This window comes from Cyrtonyx montezumae, unplaced genomic scaffold (assembly GCF_038088225.1).
Source record: "Cyrtonyx montezumae isolate F1298 unplaced genomic scaffold, pur_monq_1.0 scaffold_25, whole genome shotgun sequence".
NCBI lineage: Eukaryota > Metazoa > Chordata > Aves > Galliformes > Odontophoridae > Cyrtonyx > Cyrtonyx montezumae.
Genome location: NW_027071992.1, coordinates 13612348 through 13632580, shown reverse-complemented (window position 1 = coordinate 13632580; position 20233 = coordinate 13612348). Strand labels below are relative to the sequence as shown.

The following is a 20233-nucleotide window of genomic DNA, read 5'->3' as shown; positions in this document are numbered from 1 at the left end:
GTAGAAAGAAAATTAGCAGACTATACAAAGCAAATAGGCAGATAGACAACTTGTATATCTTATCTTCTTTCCATACATAATTTTCAGTTTACAGACATAATTCCATGCATAAAAGAAACATGAAGGACAGTAGGCAAGAACATTTTCTCACTCTCTGCAGGCAAATCTTAACTAATTCTTCCTACAAGAACAAGCTGAGAGAGCTGGAGTTTTTCAGCCTGGAGAAGATAAGGCTTCAAGATGACCTGACAGCAGCTTTCCAGTACCTAAAGGGGAGCTACTGGAAAGAGTGGGACAGACTCTTCAGCATGGTCTGTTGTGATGGAACAAGGGGAAATGGTTTCAAACTGAAAAAGGACAGATCTAGAATGGATATAAGGAAGAAGTATTTTACAGTGAGGGTGCTGAGGCACTGGCACAAGTTGCCTAGAGATGTGGTTGGATGCCCCATCCCTGGAGACATTCAAAGTAATGCTGGATAAGGCCCTGGGCAACCTGATTGAGTTGTAGTGTTCCTGTTCACTACAGGGAATTGAACTAGATGACCTTTAAAGGTCCCTCCCAACTCTAAGGATTCTATGGTTCTATGATATATCCCAACAGACTGGAAAGGAAACAGAAAACAAGGGAGCTACCTTAGATTTAAGTTAAAATAGACATCAGTTATAGATGTTCATGACTTTTTGGCATAAGGCTTAGTTATCTAAGTTATCTAACGGATATTCTTCTTATGAAGAATAATGAGAAGCAGCGCTGACACTAACTCTTCAGGCTTCCCCTCATTCTTAACCTACCCCGTATCACAGAAGATTGACTATCTCCCCACTAGTCATCATCAGGCTTCTAGTTTCCCTCAGCTGTCATTTCACACTGCTCTTACTCAGCAAGCAGTAAGTGCAGCCCAGGTCTGTGCTCAGAAATGGGCTGAATTGTTGTTTGCTTCTTTAAATCATCAATTTACACCACGCAGCAACAGAAGCAGTCATGACTGCGAATTAAAAACTCCAACAAATTATTTTTTTTTCTGTCCTCAGAAAAGAACTAACTATTCTTTAACCATTATCCCACCAAAAAAGACACCAAGACAACTAAGTATTCTGTACCTCCGTTTGTATATAACTTGGGCTTTATGTCATTTAAGTCATTAATTATCCCTACCAACACTATAACTTTACTAATGAATGAATCAAATAAATGATTACAAAAATAATTAAAATATCTCATTTTGTAACTGGGAGATGTCAACTACCCTTTATACATACTTCCCCTTTCCAGGATAGTCTGTTAACTTGTTTTCCCAAGAAGCATGATGTTAATCAGTATGGTGTTACTATTCAAATTACATTTACTTATGCTTCAAAAAAAAATCCCATCTCATGGTTGATGCTTTGTGATTCATGTTCAGAACAACAAAATAAATATTCTGTTAACAATCACAGAATCTAGAAATCTTAAATTTAAACCATGGATTAGAGATGAGATCTTTCATATTAAGGACAATACTTGCATGGAATGAGAATACGTTATGAAAATCAGTAGTGGCTGTAGCTCTTTTCATCCCTGAGCAACTCAAGAATTTGAGTAAAATTACTTGACCAATTTTGGCTTTGAGAAAAAAGTGTGGGGAAAAATGGATCAGTGCTGTGAAAAAGTATCCCAGTAGTCAGAATGAGGATTTAGGTTCAGACTCAGAAAGGAACCTAGATGGACAGTAACAGAGACATTTTGACTCAGATGCTCTCATTTCGCATAATCTTTTTCCTTTTCCAGAATTTAGGAAGCCAGGCTTAACAAACAGCACAGACAAGTGTAAAATAAAGCTGTTTAAAAAGAGGCAGATAGGAAATTGGCAGAAATTCAGCAACATTTGTACCATTCACTCCACATGCTCGTTCTTCCACTGGGATTGCTCGTCTTCTCCTTAGGGTATTTTGAAGGGTATTTGCCTCATAGATAATGTGGGGTTGGGGTGTTCCGTTTTTCTGTAGATGTTTTTTAATGGGCTCGATGAAGTAATCCCCATGGGGCAGATGGAAATATCCAGTCTGAAAATAAGGATAAAATAGTTAATCTCTACTTTCCACTACTAGAAGTCAAAACCAAAATACACTCTTTTCACATTACCATCTCTGGGCTTTTCTCATAGTGAGTCACTACACTGCAGAATCAAAATATAAAAACAATAGGTTTTCAGCATTCATTTTGCTGCATGCATCATGGTTGCTTTGTACCTCATTAGGGTGTAAGAGGCTAAATGAGAACAGATGAAATATCTTCTTCCTAATATCCTGAAATTCCATGTACTGAGGTAAAGGCTTCCATATCTACGCAAAGCCACTGAAAGGTCAGGAGTTAATTAGTCAAACATGATGCACTAAGAAGAGTTGCATCTTGTTCTTCTGGCATTTTGCAGCTGTTCCTCAGAGAACAATCCCAGTAGAGAAGCTATTTCATAAGCTAAAAGCATAATTCTGTACCTACTGAAATGCCACAGATTATACAACACAAACTGGCTGAACTGTGTGGTCCACTCTCAACTCAAATAGCAACCCCCCCATGAGCCGTACATTCGCAAGCTTTGAGTGGAAGAATAAGCTGTTTTTTGCGAATTGTAACAAGTTACTTTGGTCATACAATAGACTGGCACACAAAAAGGCTGTAAAATTTCTCATGCTACAGCTTTTGTATCAAACTCCTAACTTTAACTGAGTACCCTTTGACAGGGCCTTTGAAAGCCATCTGAAGTACACAGGATTCATTTAGATCTCCAGTTGCAATCCAAAAAACACATGCAACTGAGCACAGCTTAGGTCCCTTGAGTCTTAGTTTGCATTTCTGCAGGAACTGCTAACATTGCAAAACCATTATATGTATATAGCCCTTCCACTCTAAAACACACAGAGCAATACAAAATCTAAAGCAAATAATCTACTAACACCACAGCTCCCACAGCCCAGAGTAGGGATGAGACAATGGATAGAGGTATCCCACTAATTCTTACAGATCATTTTCCTCTTTGTTTTTGCCCTTTATGTTGTCAGTGCAGACTTCTCAACTTGCACTGGGAAAGGAAAAAATACAGAAACATTGAGATTATTTAGTAGCCGTATTCAAATTTTAAAGGGTAGATAAATTAAAAAGCACCTTTGAAATACTATGAAATTTTCTAGTTTCCTTGAATAGCTGGGAAAGCCAGCATGAGGACAAGGAAAAGAGGGAAGTCTTCACAGTCTGTCCCACCATCTCGCATAAGTGAAAGCCCTTTCCTTCCAATTTTCCACAGCAAACTGAAGTTTAAAAGCCAGAGACTGCCATTGGTTTGTAGGGCAATGTGATTAGTTACTGGCTTATTGCATCTGAGTTGTCTCTGTAAGAAGAAAGGCAATCAACATTAAAAAAAATAATGTATGTTAGTAGTGACCTCATTTAAAAAGCTCCTGCAACAATGCTTGAATGTCAAAATTCAGCTATCCATCCAAACTTTATGAAGCAGGAGAATAAGTACAAATTTATCATATTTCATATTTCATATTACCTATGTAAATACACGTGACCAGAAAAGTTGTTCATTGAGCCAACAGCCACTGGCTATTCACAAAACTTGGCTTTGGACTTCTCACTGATTAATTTTTTTATTCAGTTTTCAAAAATAATTATCTCACAGAATGGAACATTTTCTCAGCCTTAATGCTTTCTGCCATAGCAGTTCTATTACAAAGCCAGGTCTGCTCTCATACAGTCACAACACTCCATGTCTATGACTATCATCATAGCCCTTATCAGGAATATACAGGTGCCAATGGTTTACGGGCTGGTTCGGCCCTGTTCTGTGATGATTGGAGCACAGAACCCACGCACCGGTAAAGGGGAAGGGGAAAAGGAAAAAGGGAAAAGGGAGATGGGCCTAAAAACAAAACACCAGCAATGATCTGAGGAAGAAAACTTATTTACTAAATAAGATATAAAAAAGCAAAATAACACAATATAATATAATATAATATAATTGGAATTGAAGCTAATAAACAAAATGAGCAAGAGAGAGTGTCCGATAAACCGAAGGCCTTACACTAACGCTGAAGGCGGACGGCAGCGAGCACCCACTGCTGAGTCAGTCCACAAAGGAAAAAAGAGAGCATCTCGTGTCACACAAATGTTTTTATCTTTCACTCTGTGTGGAAAAACATAATAATACAAAACAACGCAAAGTCCTCTGAGGAACACAGTTCTTCTCTTCTGAGACAGGTATACCTGGAATTATCGATGATCCACAGAGCTGGAACATTAACTCTTTTGCTCCCAGTGCACTACATGATGTTATGATGTGGAATACCAATAACAAAAATCATAAAACCATGACATTGGGCTACCTGGATCTTGTTTATATGAGTTTCATTCTTTGTATGGATAGACAACTGAATATGCACAGAAATATAGCTGCAGCAGCCTTCTCTGCCTGTCTCCTCTTCATTGTGTGAGTCCTTCTGCACTGGAAAAACTGGAAATTTTGATGTCACTTACTTTCTGGAAGAGGACATGTCTGTGCATCTTCCTCTGATGGAAGCCTGTTCAAACATGAGTAAGTTTGAACAGTTCTGTTCTTTTAAAGAGGTTGATAACAGCCAGAAGTTCCACATTTGTTGGCTACAGATCATTCTATCTTTAGATGATAATGGCTGCTTCTGCGTTCAACATCCAGATCAAAGTCACTGCAAAGTATGAAGGAGAAGCCTGATACACACTTTAGCAGGGACACACTCCAGACTTTGTGGAGTGTCATCAACTCATAATTCAATTTGTCACAACAGCTTCTGATACCCTGAGCCTATCAGAAAGTCTCTCCTTATTGCAAAACAAGCCTGTGAAGTACAAAGACAAGTGAGAACTAGAACTGCAAGTATCTCAGGATAAAAGAAGAAGAACCCTAACTGGCTGGCTTGGCAATACTACTGGCATGTACATGCCAGTATGACATGACATGACATTTGAATGACACAGACATTTCATGTTAGTTCAGCGGTGAGTCACCACAACCAACTTGTGGGATTGCATGGAAATATATAAGTCAGCTTTGCCACCAAATATTTAGACTGCTGACCAAGCATTTCTAAATCACAGACAAGGCTTGCTGCAGTTTTTTCATTTTAGTTCTGATCTCAGGATGAGCCATGAAAAAGTGTTTAACCTCAGCCTAAAGTGGTTCTCGGGGCAAGACATGCTTCCTTCACTCCTGTTTCTTACTGCAGGGTTGAGAGGCATATAAAAATGTCAATGCTTGTAAGATTGCAAAGACAGGAAAGGTAGGGGTGCCTACTCTGTGTATAACAAACTCCACAATGGAGTTAGAGATGTATAAGAAATCTTTCAATTGAAGTTTGTGCGAGGGTTTCTGGAAGTTTGAAATTTGGATGAAACCATCATTGCAAAATACATAACAAAAGTAATGCCATTACATCTTATGGTCAATAAAGCCACATTGTTGTTTTCCCTGGGACAGGATCAGGCCAGATCTTAGGTTTCAAAAGGTGTCAGTTATTGTGTAACCAAATATCTCTCAAATCTCTCTCTTAGGAAATACTTCTCCAAAAGAGTGATCAAGCTCTGGAATAGGTTGCCCAAGGAGGTGGTGGAGTCGCCAAGCCTGGAGGTATTTACAGAACATTTAGACACTGTGTTGAGGGATATGATTTAGAGAAAACTATTGGTGATAGGTGGATGGTTGGACTGGATGATCTTGTAGGTCTTTTCCAACCTTGGTGATTCTATGATTCTACGATCTCTAAGTGTTCTCTCTTTCCTTCAGTATTGGGGTATTGTCCATCTGTGTTGCTAGCCCTAAATAGTGCATGGTGTTATACATACATGGAAAGAAAGCTGGAAGAGAAAGTGGAAATAGAAGGAAGGAAATGATCTGAACTATATTTCTCCCAGCCATCAGTCAGAGAACACATAATGATTCTTGAGATCAGTTTTAAATAATGCTCTTTATATGTGTACAGAAATGTTTTCTTTCTTATGTTATCTGAAGCACCCTAAATCATAGCAAATTTAGGGAGTCTCTCTCCCTTTTTAACATTCACTGACACTAAATACAACTCAAATATATTTTCAAATGCTTCTTTTTTTTTTTATCTTTGTTTATCATGAGTCCGTTTAATTTTGGTCTGATTGATTGGCTGTCGGGCAGAAACAACAATTTTAATTCCTTTGTAGAATCATAAAAAAGGACAACAAATGTTATACTCTAAGTTATACATTAAAAAAATTAACAATTGCCCAGACTATCAATTGGAAATATAAAGATCCTGCACTTTACTGCTTGGATAAAGTTATCACAGTTAAAACACTATAAATGTGGTGCTTTCAAGAAACAGTCTATTACTGAAATTAAAAAAAAAATACAAGTAATATTTTATAGTTAAATGCTAGTCAATTTAGCAAAAATATATATAATGAATTCAGTTTCCTATTCTGTCTTCATGAGAAATGCGATACTTGTATAAATTTATGTGTAGAACCAAGTGAAATAATTGTAGTGGGAAACACACTGTGCTCACCAATGATGTTTGGGATTATGTGACTGTAAGCCTTCTCAAACCATTCAGGGGCATGCTTTCAAGCAGTTTCCGAAAGAATTTCAGTACTTACTGAGATTGGTCTTCACAGTTGCACTTTCATTCTCCATGGGCTATTTACCAAGAAAGGAAATAAGGAGATCAAGTGGAAGAAAACATCACCAATCTTTGAATTAAATTTCAGAGCACTCAGAACTGGTAAATTTCACTTTAATTTTGCTGCTTGTACCTGTTTCTTTGCTGACTCTTAATATAACAGTGAGTTATTTTGATTTATGATTTCATGCCATGCATACATAAAATATATATTCGTTTCCTCTTTAGGAGTTTTCAGCATCAACTTTTCTTCTTTTTTTCTTCCATGTCTTGTTGCACACTTGGTGGTCCCATGAACTGCAGTTCCTGCATGCACCCACATAGCCTCAGTATACATAATTGATTCTCACTGTGAAATCCTCATCATAAATAAGCAAGCTTTATTTAAATTTATTATAAAATACAAGTACAAAGATCAGTTTTTATCATAAAAAAAAAAAGATTATAGCCAAGTTTATTATTATTATTACTATTATTATTATTATTATTATTATTATTATTATTATTTATTTTTTTCCATTAAAACCTACTGTATAAAGTGGCAATGGAAATGGACTGAAAACTAGGTGATGTGGTGGGTCTCTCAATGCCTACAGGGGAAAAACTAGAATTTTTTTATTTTGACATGTTTTTGTGAAGAATAGTTTCCAAAGCTGTATTTGGAAGTGACACTACATTATTTAGTGGGAGTTTTCACTCAAGTGCCTCATTCTCGTCAGACAAACAGCTCTGTGGGCATGTCACATCTCCCACCATGAGGCAATACTGAAAAATTCTGTCTTAAGGTTTTGAGCCAAGTCTTCTAATTTTCAGAAGAAATCTTTTTTTTTTTTTTTTCCAGTAGAATTTTTGCGTAATATTTCTTCTGGTGAAATGTTGGTGTGCCTTTTGTTATTTTTGTTTCTTTTTGCCAATCTTTTCTGGCAGATATTTTTTAATTGATTCCACATAGGAAGCTGAAGCAGTGCCCTGGGGGAGAAGGGAGATCAGCCTTGGCCTTGGATAAGTTTTGCAATCTGTACTTCTGTGTCAGACAGGAAGGACTGGAATTAGTGGATGTATGTCAGGCTAAAGGGCAGAACAAAAAAAAAATTCAAATCCTGCAGTCTTAAGTCTGTATTACTAAGTAAATTAATAATAATGCCAAAAATAACACCTATAATGAGAGCAATTTGTTACTTACTCAAAGAAGACTGCAATATTTTGAGAATAGGGCAGCAATGGACTGTGAAAACATGTTAAGTTCTTAGAAATTAAATGAAACAAAAATAAGAAGAAAAATCCCAGTTTTACCCTTATGTAATTCACTCCACAGCCACACATTACAACTGTAATATGTGGTAAGAGAAATCCAATTTGAGTAAAAGAATTTCCTAATGAAAGAAAAAAAAATCTACTGTAGGAAACAGAAGCATTCCCACACTCATTACCACGGAACTTCAGCTTCAAATAACCAAAATTGAACTAGTGAAGTAAATTATTTGTAAATATTACACATGCTGGGCTCATTTTCGTTTTTCAGATTCTGATTAATTGTTTTCTGAGCTTTTTTCCCTCCAGGATCTTTCTATGTGAAATGCAATCAGTTAGTCCCTCCAGCTAAAACACAAACATTGTGACATGAGGGTCCAAGTGAAATTTCATGTGCTTCCTCAGGTACAGTTATAAAGAAGTGGACCTGCCATGCCAATGCTTGGGCAGAGAGGAGAAGGTTTAGGCTCACTGAAACCAAGTTCCAGGTTGTTCACCTGGGTCACGATCCCAGGCCATTAATGGTAGAGGCTTGGGGCAGAGTGGTTGAAAGACTACAGGGGAGAAAAGGACCTGGTCGATGCTCAGCTGAACACAAGCCAGTAGTGTGCCCAGGTGGCCAAGAAGGCCAACGGCATCCTGCATTCTATAAGAAATAGTGCAGCCATTAGGATCAGTATGATTCTATGATTCTAAGGCTAAGGCTGATTCTCTTTAAGATACTGAGAAATCTGACAAGACACTTTTATTACAAGCATCATGCACAGAAAAGATCAGCATTCTATTATCTTGGTTGTTATCTGTTATCTTGGATGCATTTAAAACTAAGGCAGCTGCAGGATAAACTCAGAGTTCTAGAGAAATAAAGGATGTTTTCATCAAGGTTTGGTGACAAAGACCATAAGATACTGACAAAAATAATATAGTTCAGTACTGTTTTAGTCCAAAATTAAAATAACTTATTTTTAGTGTGAGACAAGTGAAAGAACAAGACAGTATGATATTGAAAGACTTTATGCTCTTTTGTTATGTTTGCTACCTTTTATATGTTAAAAGCAAACAGAAAACTCTTCAGAAGCATCAGATACATGCAGAGTTACTACTTGCACACTATGGGCTCAGAAAGTTCAATTAGACAAAAAGGAGGGGGGAAAATTGCCAATCCAAGATCAAATCTGCAGTGAAGTGGAGATTTTTAGCAGAAAATAACATAATAGAAAAGAAAAAAGTGTCTGACATCTTTCTGTTTTTTGGTTTTTAGTAATCAGACTGGAGGGAACAGTCTGATGATAAAACCAGAGCAAAGGAGAAAAGTTGGTATCACAATATCATAGTATTGTAGGGGTTGAAATGGACCTCTAGAGAATATCTAGTCCAATTCACCCAGAGAGCAGGCTCCCTACATCAGGCTGCACAGGTAGGCATACAGACAGGTCTTGGATGTCTCCAAGGAAGGAGAATACACAACCTCCCTGGGCAGCCTGTGCCAGTTCTCCATCACCCTCACTGTGAAACAGTTCTTTTGCATATTGATGCAGAACTCCCTTTGCCTAAGTTTGTGGCTGTTTCCTTTTGTCCTGTCCCCACAGACTGCTGAAAAGAGGTTGGACACTTCCCTTTGTCTCCTGCACTTGAAATATTCATAAACATTAATAAGATCCCCTCTGAATCTTCTTTTCTCAAGGCTGAACAAACCCAGGTGTCTCAGCCTCTCCTCACAGAGTAGATGCTCCTTTATTATCTTTGTAGCCCTCCACTGGACTCTTTCCAGGAGATTCCTGTCTTCTTTGTACTGGGGAGATCAGAACTGGATGCTGTATTCCAGGTGAGGCCTGACCAGGGCAGAGTAGAGGGGTAGGATCACTTCCCTCAACCTGCTGGCCACACTCCCCTTAATGCACCCCAGGATCCCATTGGCCTTCTTGGCCACCAGGGCACACTGCTGGCTCATGGCCACCCTGTCATCCACCAGGACACCCAGGTCCTTCTCTGCAGAGCTTCTCTCCAGCAGGTCATTCCCCAGCCTGTACTTATTCATGCCATTATTCTTTCCCAGGTACAAGACTCTACACTTACTTCTGTTAAACCTCATCTGGTTTCTTACTGTCCAGCTCTCCAGTCTGTCTAGGTCTTGCTGAATCCCTTTTCTAGTGTGTCAGCTGCACCACTCAGCTTGCTGTTTGCAAACTTGCTGAGGGTGCACTCAGTCCCACTGTCCGTGTCACCTACAGAGATATTAAATTATACGTCTCAACACTGATCCCTGAGGAACACCTCTCACCACTAGTTTCCGCTTGGACATTGAGCTGGTGACCACAACTCTCTGAGAGTGACCATACAGCCAATTCCTTATCCATCAAATCAATTTTTCTCCAATTTGGTGAGCAGGACAGTGTCAAAATGGAAGAGACATGAAAGTGCCAGCGTCAGTTCAACAGTGGCCACAGACAGGATAACTTCTGCTTTTCACTGGGCTTTAGAAAGATAGGTTAATTCCTCTCCTCACAACTTAACAGAGATGGAAATTTGAATGAGGGTTATCTTGGCTGCATTTAAATCAAAGGCAGCTGCAGAATAAAAATCCACCATTTAAAGGGTAAGAGAAGCAAAGAGCTGAAATCCTGTGTTCATATGTTCCCCTGCAGTGCCCCAGAAACAGTTCGCTATATAATTCTGACAGCCAAGAATAACTTGTACAAACCTTCAGCTCACTGTAAGCTTCACATTTCCTAAAGAATTTGAAGTACCTGTCTATATTCATTTATATTAGAGAAAATTATCTTCAGAATCTTCTGCGTGAATTTGAGAATACATTAAAAAACACACAACTTCCAACATGTAGTTTGAAAATACACCTCCATTCACAGTTGTGGCATCCCTCGTTACCAGCGGTTACTGTCCATCTTAAAAACAGTTATTAACTCCTTGTTGGTTACTCTGGAAGAAGCAGACAATGTGTCCCCTTTACATATTTACTTCTGGGTATCCTGCTGGCACTAGCTAGTCTGGCAGCACAGACATATCCCATCAGACTACTTTTGCTACAATAGAAGATCCAAAACTGAAAGATTACTGCATGGCAATGAAGCTGCTTAGAGCCTCGTTAATCTGTGCAACCTTCTGTTTTGACATCTCCAATTGCTCACAAAGAAGATGAAGAAATGTTCCCACAGCTTCTACATCTCTAACTGTATCACAAGCAATTCAAGTTGTTTAACTGCTAGACAGCCTTTCTGTTACCTTCCACATGATCATTTTCTGCTTTTAAAATACATCCCATTTATTCTTCTTAAGCCAGAATGGTGCTCCTTTGCTGCATATAAAGCTCAGACACACCGTTACGAAAATTTATCATCTATTAGGGGAGAAACAGTAACTATCCATTTTTATGGACTAAAAATACAGAAAAGGTGACATTTATTAAATCTTACACAACTTCCAGCACTGCTCATATTAAGCTGAAACAAGCATGTGTTTGCCACAGGCTAAGCATCCAGCAGCATGACTGCATGACACAGCTGACTCGTAATTCATTAACTCAAACACAGTTTGAGTCCTTACTCTATTTGCCAGTGTGATTTCCACACTGCAGCTGAGAGATGGACTCCTGAGCGTTCTCTGAAGCCCAGAGGTCCTGAGCAGTTGCTCTGTAGTTTGATAGCTGCCAGGTCCACTATGCCTCTGGAGATAAGGCTGCAGACCTTTAGGCAGCCTATCTGCCCAAAGGCAGGGAGACAACACTCTCATTGGGGCAGGCTGAATGGATGGCACCTTGTCTGTGCCCTGAGCCCAGCTGTGCAGCCTACTGCAGTGCTTCAAACACAAGGCACATGCATGAGTCCTTTCTCCTGCACAAGTCAGACAGGCAACACTGGACAGTACAGCAAGCAATGAATATGCAAAAGTATCAGTACAACCCTCCTACTTTAGGGAACCTAATATCAAATTTAATCTAAATTAAGAACCTTTACTATCCTACCTGAATGATATCATTGCATTTTTCTAAGTGTTTGACTCTCTCCTATCCTTACTCTCTCCCTCTTGTTTCACAAAACCCTTGTGCACTGAAAGTTTTAATAGCAACTTGTGCTGCCAAACAATCAATCACAACATAACAACAGCAAAAACAAAAAACAACCATAAGCTGCTTCTTCAAGTGCAGGAGGCTTACACAGACTATAGCCATAAGTGGGTGAGACTCTTGCCTTCATTTGAGATCCAAAAACAACTTGGCAGGTGTGAGTGTTCTGACACAATATATGTTTTCCCAATTCCTTCAAAAAAACAACCCTCAGTTTGGAGAAGTAGGGAAGAGCAACAGCTGCTTCATTCTTGGAAAATACTCTTGGAACATATAATTCATGTCTTTTGAATTAAACTTGTTCAGCACCGTATCTAAGGGATTCACACAGTACAAATACTTTTCCCCACTCCAATATCAGGACAGCCTCTCATGAATATGGAAATAAACATTATAAGAGTGGTTTATACTACTTGACTTATAAGAACACTTGAGACTTTTGATAAGAGAATAAGAAGTTCTAATATTTTGATTGGGATGAGAATAAACTTCTATGTTTTGTGAAGATGATTACATTTAAAGGTTCAGTGCCTGCAAGAAACCAAAGAGTAAAGATTTAAAAACCAAATCAGTGAGAAGTTCTTTGCCTAAACTTCTATTTCTAATAACAAAGGAAAAACAAACAAGATGATCCACAAATGTGGTCTCTAATCCTAGAGATTGATAGTACCAACACAGTTTTGTTTTCCTGCTCACTTCTATTCTGAAACTAAGTCCACGCTAGCAAGCATGACAATGTTAATACTGCAGAAGTCAAACGTTATTAGAGAAGAACTAAATATTTATATTTAAGCAAGTGACAAGTGGCATTGTTTCTACTGACAAGTTTTGTTTGTATTAATGTGACCCACAGGAACCCTACTCAAAAGCCAGAAAAGCAGATATACAAATGATGAACCAAAGAGACAGCTGCTACAACATGTGCAGATAGATGGAAGAAAGCACAATTATCCTTTTTTGCTGTGGATCAAAGCCTAGCTAGCAGGAGCTTTACTCTCCTGAAGAATAGAGCAAGGGAAGGTCACAGCCCAGCATCTTCTGCTCAGAGAAGATTTTGCTTGAAGAAGCAGAAGATTGAGGGGTAGCACAACATCAAACTGGATTCCACTGACTCATCTGGTGACTCTCTTCTGCTAGCTTAATTCTGTCCAGCTCCATCCTGCAGAGTTATCAAGAACAGATGGTATAATTTGGGTCTGCAGTTGTGTCCATAGGTGTGTCAGAGAAGACATACCTTCCCTCTCTTTCCTCCAAAATCATGAAAGCTCTGGCTGCACACCACATGTGAAACTTAGAAATTAATTTCAGCATACCTCCAAAGTGTCACTACACTACTTAGCATGACACTGCCACGTCACAGTGACCTAAAAGGAAGCAGTCCAAAAGATCACTTTCCCTCATCACAGCATAACCTCAGAGCAGCACTGTGACACTGAGTTTCAGGTCAGTGCTTATTGAGAAATTGTGTCTTCTGTTCAACAACTGCTTGAATCATTCTGCCCTTGTTTCTGTAAGAGGCATAAGAAAACAGCTGCAAAAAGCTCTGCTGCGAGCCACATTCCAGTGGCAGCATGCTGCACTGTTGCTGAGCAGGGATGAAGGGAAAGTGGGTTTATCAAAGCAAAATGCTTTATGAAACAGGAAAATTCAGTCCCCTGTTTTGGGGACCTTAAGATAGCAATGTCGAGGGGGTGACAATATACTTAAAATGTTATTTTGTTTCACGAGCAATTGTTATACTGAGAAAGGACTGAGAATAAGAAATGAGGTATGGAAAGAGGAACAAAGAAATGAAATAAAACCATAAGGAAAAACTTCAGAGTCACAAAATTCAGAGAACAAAGTGCAGTCCCTAGCACACAGATGATGTGTAACACAAGGCAGCCTGGGAAGCTGCGTGACTAAAACTGGCAATTGCAGCAGAATCGCTACACTTCTGTTGGCCTGAGGCAAACCACGTGCCACTCATTTGATTTTCCCTGTTATTTCTGCCTGTCTGTTGAAGGAGAACTAAGTGATTTTATGACTGCATCCGGCACACAAATCTAGTACAAGCTCCAGGTCCCATGCATAACAAAGTTGAAAGCTGATTAGATTCAGCATTGGGCTCCGGTCATTTTAAGAGCATAAAGTACGCAAGCACGCTCTAAACTTGTTTTAATTCCCAGCCTCTAAGAACCTTGACTTCTGACTGAAATCCATTTCTTTTGATATGAGAGGTACACTGTGCACATTTCTGTATCATCCAGATTACCTGCATGTGTGAGACACTACAAGCTGCAGGCAGACCAACAACTCTCTCAAAGCTATAGAGATGACTTGAGCTTTGAGACTGAAATTCATTAAAAGAAAAAAGAAAAACAAACAAACAAAAAGCCAACCCAAAACAAAAGCGAAGTACTAAGAATAAAAGCTTGCAGAAAAGAAACAAGGACCTCTCAATCCATTCCAACCAAGTTTCAGCTCAAAACTTGGCAGGATGCAGGTTCAAGAAAAATCAAATCAAAAGCAAAGCTGGTACAAAACCAGTAATTGAGTAAACTACTTATGCTAAAACTAGCATAATTGGATCTCTTTTAATCCCAAATTCTTACTGCTGAGAGCTAAATCTGACCATGTGGTGGGAGCCTAGGAGACATCTCAAGAAAGTGAGCTTTGAAGATTGTTGGGTCAAGCAAGGAGGTGATCATGGATCGTTCCATCGGTACTCAGCACTGGTGTGGCCACATCTTGCATACTATGCTCAGTTCAGGGCTCCTTTCTACAAGAAATACATCGAGGCCCTAGACCACATCCAGAGAAGGGCAATGAAGCTGGTGAGGGGTCTGGAGCACAAGTCTCATGGAGGGCAGCTGAGGGAACTGTCTAGAGTCTTTAGTCTAGAGAAGACTTACCACTTACCATTCTATCCAGTGACCTGAAAGGAGGTTGTGATGAGCTGAGAGTCAACCTTTTTTCCCTACTAACTAGTAACAGAATGAGAGGCAATTGCCTCACTTTGTGCTGTTAGAGGTTCAGATTGGATATGAGGAGGAAATTCTCTTCTGAAAGATGGGTAAGACATTGGAAAAGGTAGTTCAAGGAAGTGCTGGAGTCACTGTACCTGGAGGTGTTTAAGGAAAGGACAGGTGTATTATCAGAGACATTGTTTAGTGGGCAATTAATGGTAGGTGGATGGTTGGACTTTATGATCTTAGAGGTCTTCTGTGACATTACTATTCTGTGATACTATGATTCTATGATTCAGGCAGACAAATGGCAAATAGTAGCATTGGCTGGCCTGATACAAATGAACTAATTGACATTCTGCCATTGTGAAGGACAACTGGTAGGCCACTCTTGAACAGGAAAAAGCACATGGGGCAAAGCAACTAAGGGGCAGTCATTCTTATTAGTTCATCCTAGAGAGCAGATTTGACTTGAAGCATTTTCTTGTCTTCCAAAGACAGCATAACCTGGCAGCATGTAAAGGGAGGAACAGAAGAACATCCTTTGCATCAGCATAGATGTTTAGGTTAGGTTCATCAGAAGAAGTCTGATATTTTAAGTCCAGTACAATATGCACTGAAGTGACTTTGAGTGCTTCCAGGAACCATAGACAGCTATATCCTAATATAGCAAAATGCTTCATAGTGGGTACTGTGATGTGTGCTAGAGCACTCAAGAAAAAAAATGCTTGTTAACACAATGGTGCTTCCTTTTCTCCTGGAAAATTACAAGAATTCAATGAATCCACTAGTAAAACTAATGCAAAACAAAACACATGAAATAGAAAACAGAACATGATAATTCAGAGCAAATTAGAAATAATTACAGAGCCATGTTGTAAATCTACAGAGCCTGCCTACACACTGAACACTTTGTAAAGTTCTGTCTATTGATCAAAAAATAGTGTAATAGAAATAGAAAAGTACATAGAAAGGTGTTAAAGGGTAAGGAGCAGCTTCTGCTGAATTAGTACCTAGAGAGGATAGAAAAGAGACAACACATGGCAGGCAGTGAGCAGCACAGAAAAACCAGAGAGTTCCTGGCCTGCCTGTTATCAGCTTTAGCACAAGAGCTAGGGAGCTTTAAAAAGCTAGCAGTAACAAAAGATTTTTCCATCTAAGACATACTTAAGTTAAGGGGGCATTCGCAACATAGAATTGTAAATAGGAAATATTTAGAGAGATTCCAGATAAACCCATTTAGAGAAAATTAATTCCAGACTCTCGAATGGAAAAATACCACCTACAGCTTGGAAAGATCACATCAAGAACATGTTCCTATTTCCTAGCCCTGTACTTATACCTCTCCCTGGGAACCACCTGCTGTTGACCATTATTTCCTTCTGAAAGTCCGCTGTGTACTCAGCAAAACCACGGCTCTGGCAAATTAACACCCTGAAAGGGAAAATTCACAATCTGCTACTCAGTTCTGCCTTTGTAGGAGCTTTTCAGTGGGGAAAGAGGTTATCTGGTTTGTGTCCCTTTTGCAGCCTGAGAGGCTTGCTCCCATTGTGCCTTTCACTCTTCAGGTTCCTATTTTTTCAGTCATAACTTCAGCCCAAGATACCACACTGGGACTTCTCAGGAGAGCATGTGCACTCTTTTTGATCTATAGCCTAGTCTTTCTTCTCAGTTCATGTTGGAGGCTGGACATTCAGGTTGACCCTGTACTGCCAAGGGTCTTAAATCTTCACACACTTCCTTTAAGAAGTGACACTTTTAAAAATTGTTCTTGGGTTTGCCTCTTTGTTAGCATGCAAGAATTACTTAGCTATGCAGCTAACCCACAGAAATACAACGGATAAATTTCGGGCTAAAATTGATGAACACACTATCATCTTTAAATATTTTGACAGCTAAGCTTTTCTTCTGGTTTTGCCTATTGAAAATAAAATGATTTTGCCAATTGAAAAGCTTCTGTTTTTATTTGAAACAGATAGAAGAGTGAGACTTTTCCTGAAAATATTTCCAATTATTTATTTATTTATTTGTTACTGCAAAGACATTACTTTTGCTATTTTGGAAATAAAACACTTGGAATAAAAGCATTCATTTTGTCTTTCTTAAAAGCAGCAGTCAGCCTTCAAGGTTTGAATGCAGCATCCTTATCACAAAGAAAAAGCAATATAGAGAAGAATTGATCTATTTATCTGGGAAAAAAAAAGTCACAGTAAAACATTCTTGGGAAACAGGCAGGTAAGGAACTGTATTTTGCTATAGTAAACGAACTCATTTTTCTTTCTGCTGGCAGCTCTGCTGCCATCTCTTTGTTTGCTCAAAGGATGTTAAAAGTTTTGTCTTCAAAACTGGCATGTTTTGAAATTCTTATAAAACATCTTCCAGGGGTTCTGAAATGATGAAAATACCTCCTCAATTTAAAAAAAGGCAAGATGTTCAGCACTTTCAAAAAATCAGCACATTATCTCTGTATGGTTTATAACACAGAGATATGCAGGAAAATATGCAAAGGAACATGCCAGTAATTCTATATATCTCTCTTTCTGGAGATTAGACATATTTTGCAGATTACATACCTTCTTGAAGGCATGCTTCTAATTGTTTATGAGTTACTAACAAAGTGAACACCTACAAGCCTTAAACCAAAGAGATGTCAAGCATCTTCAGCTCCTACTCAGAATAATTCTTGCCTGCCCGAGACTAACGAAAATCCAATGTCTTGATAATGAGAAGAAATGAAATAAATGATAATAAAAAGACTAGAACATATGCAGTCCTGAGAGAACACAGTGTTCTTAAGAAGAGGTACACTGAACCCTTAGTGTTCTTAAAAAAGAGTTACATTTGACTGTTAGATATTTAATGAGGAATTCTTGTCTTCAGCAGTCTGCTTACAAACAAAGTCAGGAAGGAAGTCAGGACTGAACTATCAGTAATTCATCATTCACCTTTCACAAAAGTGATCTAACAGAAATAGTATATTTTTATACTTACCATCAGCAATACATTCAGCTGCCACTATCAGTGAGAGCAGCACAGCTAAATGCTGAATTTTAGTGCAGAAGTCTCTAAATCTGATAGATGAGGCCGTGGCTTTTTGAGACATGTTTTCAGCACCATTATTTTCATAGAGGATGATGCCATACTGTGATAGAGGCACTAAAATAGGGGCAAATAAAATGTCTTTGTACTAGCCAAGCAGAAACTATTTTGTTCCCTAACAAAACAATTCAGGCAGGATTTCCTCAGGTTGTTATGTTCTTTGTCAGCTCTGTATCTTCTCATCTTCTTCTCTACAATAATGAAATATACCACCATTGCACCAAACTCAGAACTGGCTCTACCCCATTGACCTATCTGATGCAAGAATGCATCTGACTGCTTACTTCATAACAAACTATGCACAGATTTCAAAGGCAATGAATAGTTTCCTCTAGGCTCATACGTAATGCACTGTTCTCCCTTTTTTTTTGTTACTTAAAAATAGACTTGTTATAGAACCATGGAATCATTAAGGTTGTTAAGACTTCCAGGATCATCTAGTCCAACTGTCAACTCATTCTCACTAACCATGTCCTACAGTGCCACATCTCCATGGTTCCTGAACACCTCCACAGACAGTGATTCCAGCACTGGACAGCCTGTGCCAGTGCCTCATCACTCTTTCAGCATGATAATAATAACCAGCCTGAACTCCCCTGCTGCAACTTAAGGCTTCTCATCCTTTCACTGTTATCTGGGAGAAGGATCCAACCCTCACCTCACTAAAACCTCCTTTCAGGTCACTGCAGAGAGTGGTGAGATCTCCCTTGAGACACTTCAAAACCAAACAATCCCACTTACCTTAGTCACTTTGAGGATTATACTTCTGCTACAAACCCTTCACAGCTTTTCTGCCCTTCTTTGAACATGCTCCTACACCTCAATGTTTTCTGGTAGCAAGGAGCCCAAAACTGAACCCAGTACTCAAGGTGCAGCCTCACCAGAGTACAGAGGGATGATCACCTCCTACTCCTGCTAGCAGCACTTTTCCTGAAACAAGCCAGGATACTGTTGGTCTTCTCAACCACTTGGGCTCACTACTGGCTCAAGTTCAGTCAAGCACCAACAAATACCCCTAAATCCTTTTTTGACAAACAGCTTTCCAGCCATCCTATCCCAAGCCTGTGGCATTGTATGGGGTTGTTGTGACTAGTGAGAATGTCCTGGCACTCAGTATTGTTGAATTTCATACCATTGGCCTCATCTCGTTGATCGAGCATGTTTAGATCTCTGTAGAACCTTCCTACTCTGATCAGGAAGATCAATAGTTCCTCTCAACTTCATGTCATCTGCAAACATACTGAGGGTGCACTCAAACCTAATGTTCAGATAATCAATAAAGATATTAAACAGGTCCAGCCCAAGTACTGACTCTTGGGGAACATCAGTAATGACTGCCAGCTGGATTTAACTCCATCAACCAGGAAGATTCAGCCTCTATTGCCATACCACCAATATATCTGCCTTTGAAATAACAGGCCAAATACTAAAACGGGAGGAACTACTTTTGTAACAGACATCATATTTTGTGAAGTTCCATGGAAACAGTTGGGATTTTCTTGTCTGCTGTCCTAAAAAGATAGTCCTGCTAATTTGTGAAGAACGTAATAACTGCAGAAATGCAAAATAAGCTCTAGCTCCACAAGTCCAGCTCTCAGCCACAACAGTTTAAAATGCAGAAAGAAAGCAAAGGAAAGATAAAGAAAAGATGGAGTTCTGCAAACAAGACACATTTGTTAAATAGAAATTAAAATGAAGATCTCAGTTAAATTCCTGAAACCAGATAAAAAATGTGACAAGCTACTGTGCAGTAAGACCTATCAACAGTAGTTTCTAATTAATCTAATAGACTTGCAACAATCCAACTGACCTCTGTCTCATTCTGTTGGCAATATATAAATAAATATCAGTGGATTTAACTGAATTTGCAGTCCGCCAGATGGGACATCTGTTTAAAAATAATAATAATAATAATACATGATGTTAGTTCTTTAAACTGCAGTCAAATGTTTTTCCAGAATACCATATGTTAGCTTGTTTTTAGTGTGTGTAAATACATGAGAGAGACATTCAGAGCATACAAAACCACTCTGACAAATCACCTGCCATAGATTCTTCAAACATAAGGGATCCAAAAAGACTTTTGGACAACACAACATAAGCTGCAACTCTGGATCACCAGCAAGAACAACAGGGTCAACAGTGTTGACACGCTGCAGGTTCTGGCCTGCTGATGCTATAACAAA

At 39.0% G+C, this 20233-nt stretch overlaps 2 protein-coding genes across 2 annotated transcripts in view; both read right to left on the bottom strand.

The window, feature by feature from the left end:
- Positions 1 to 20233, bottom strand: part of NPR3 (natriuretic peptide receptor 3) — a 466739-nt gene that overhangs the window by 188639 nt on the left and 257867 nt on the right. The gene's annotated exons all lie outside the window — the stretch shown is intronic.
- The window catches only part of ADAMTS12 (ADAM metallopeptidase with thrombospondin type 1 motif 12), a 166011-nt gene that overhangs the window by 97803 nt on the left and 47975 nt on the right, over positions 1 to 20233 (bottom strand). Inside the window, exon 3 of the mRNA XM_065740124.1 lies at positions 1874 to 2045. Within this exon, the coding sequence (XP_065596196.1) occupies positions 1874 to 2045 (172 nt within the window). The remainder of the gene's footprint in view (positions 1 to 1873; positions 2046 to 20233) is intronic.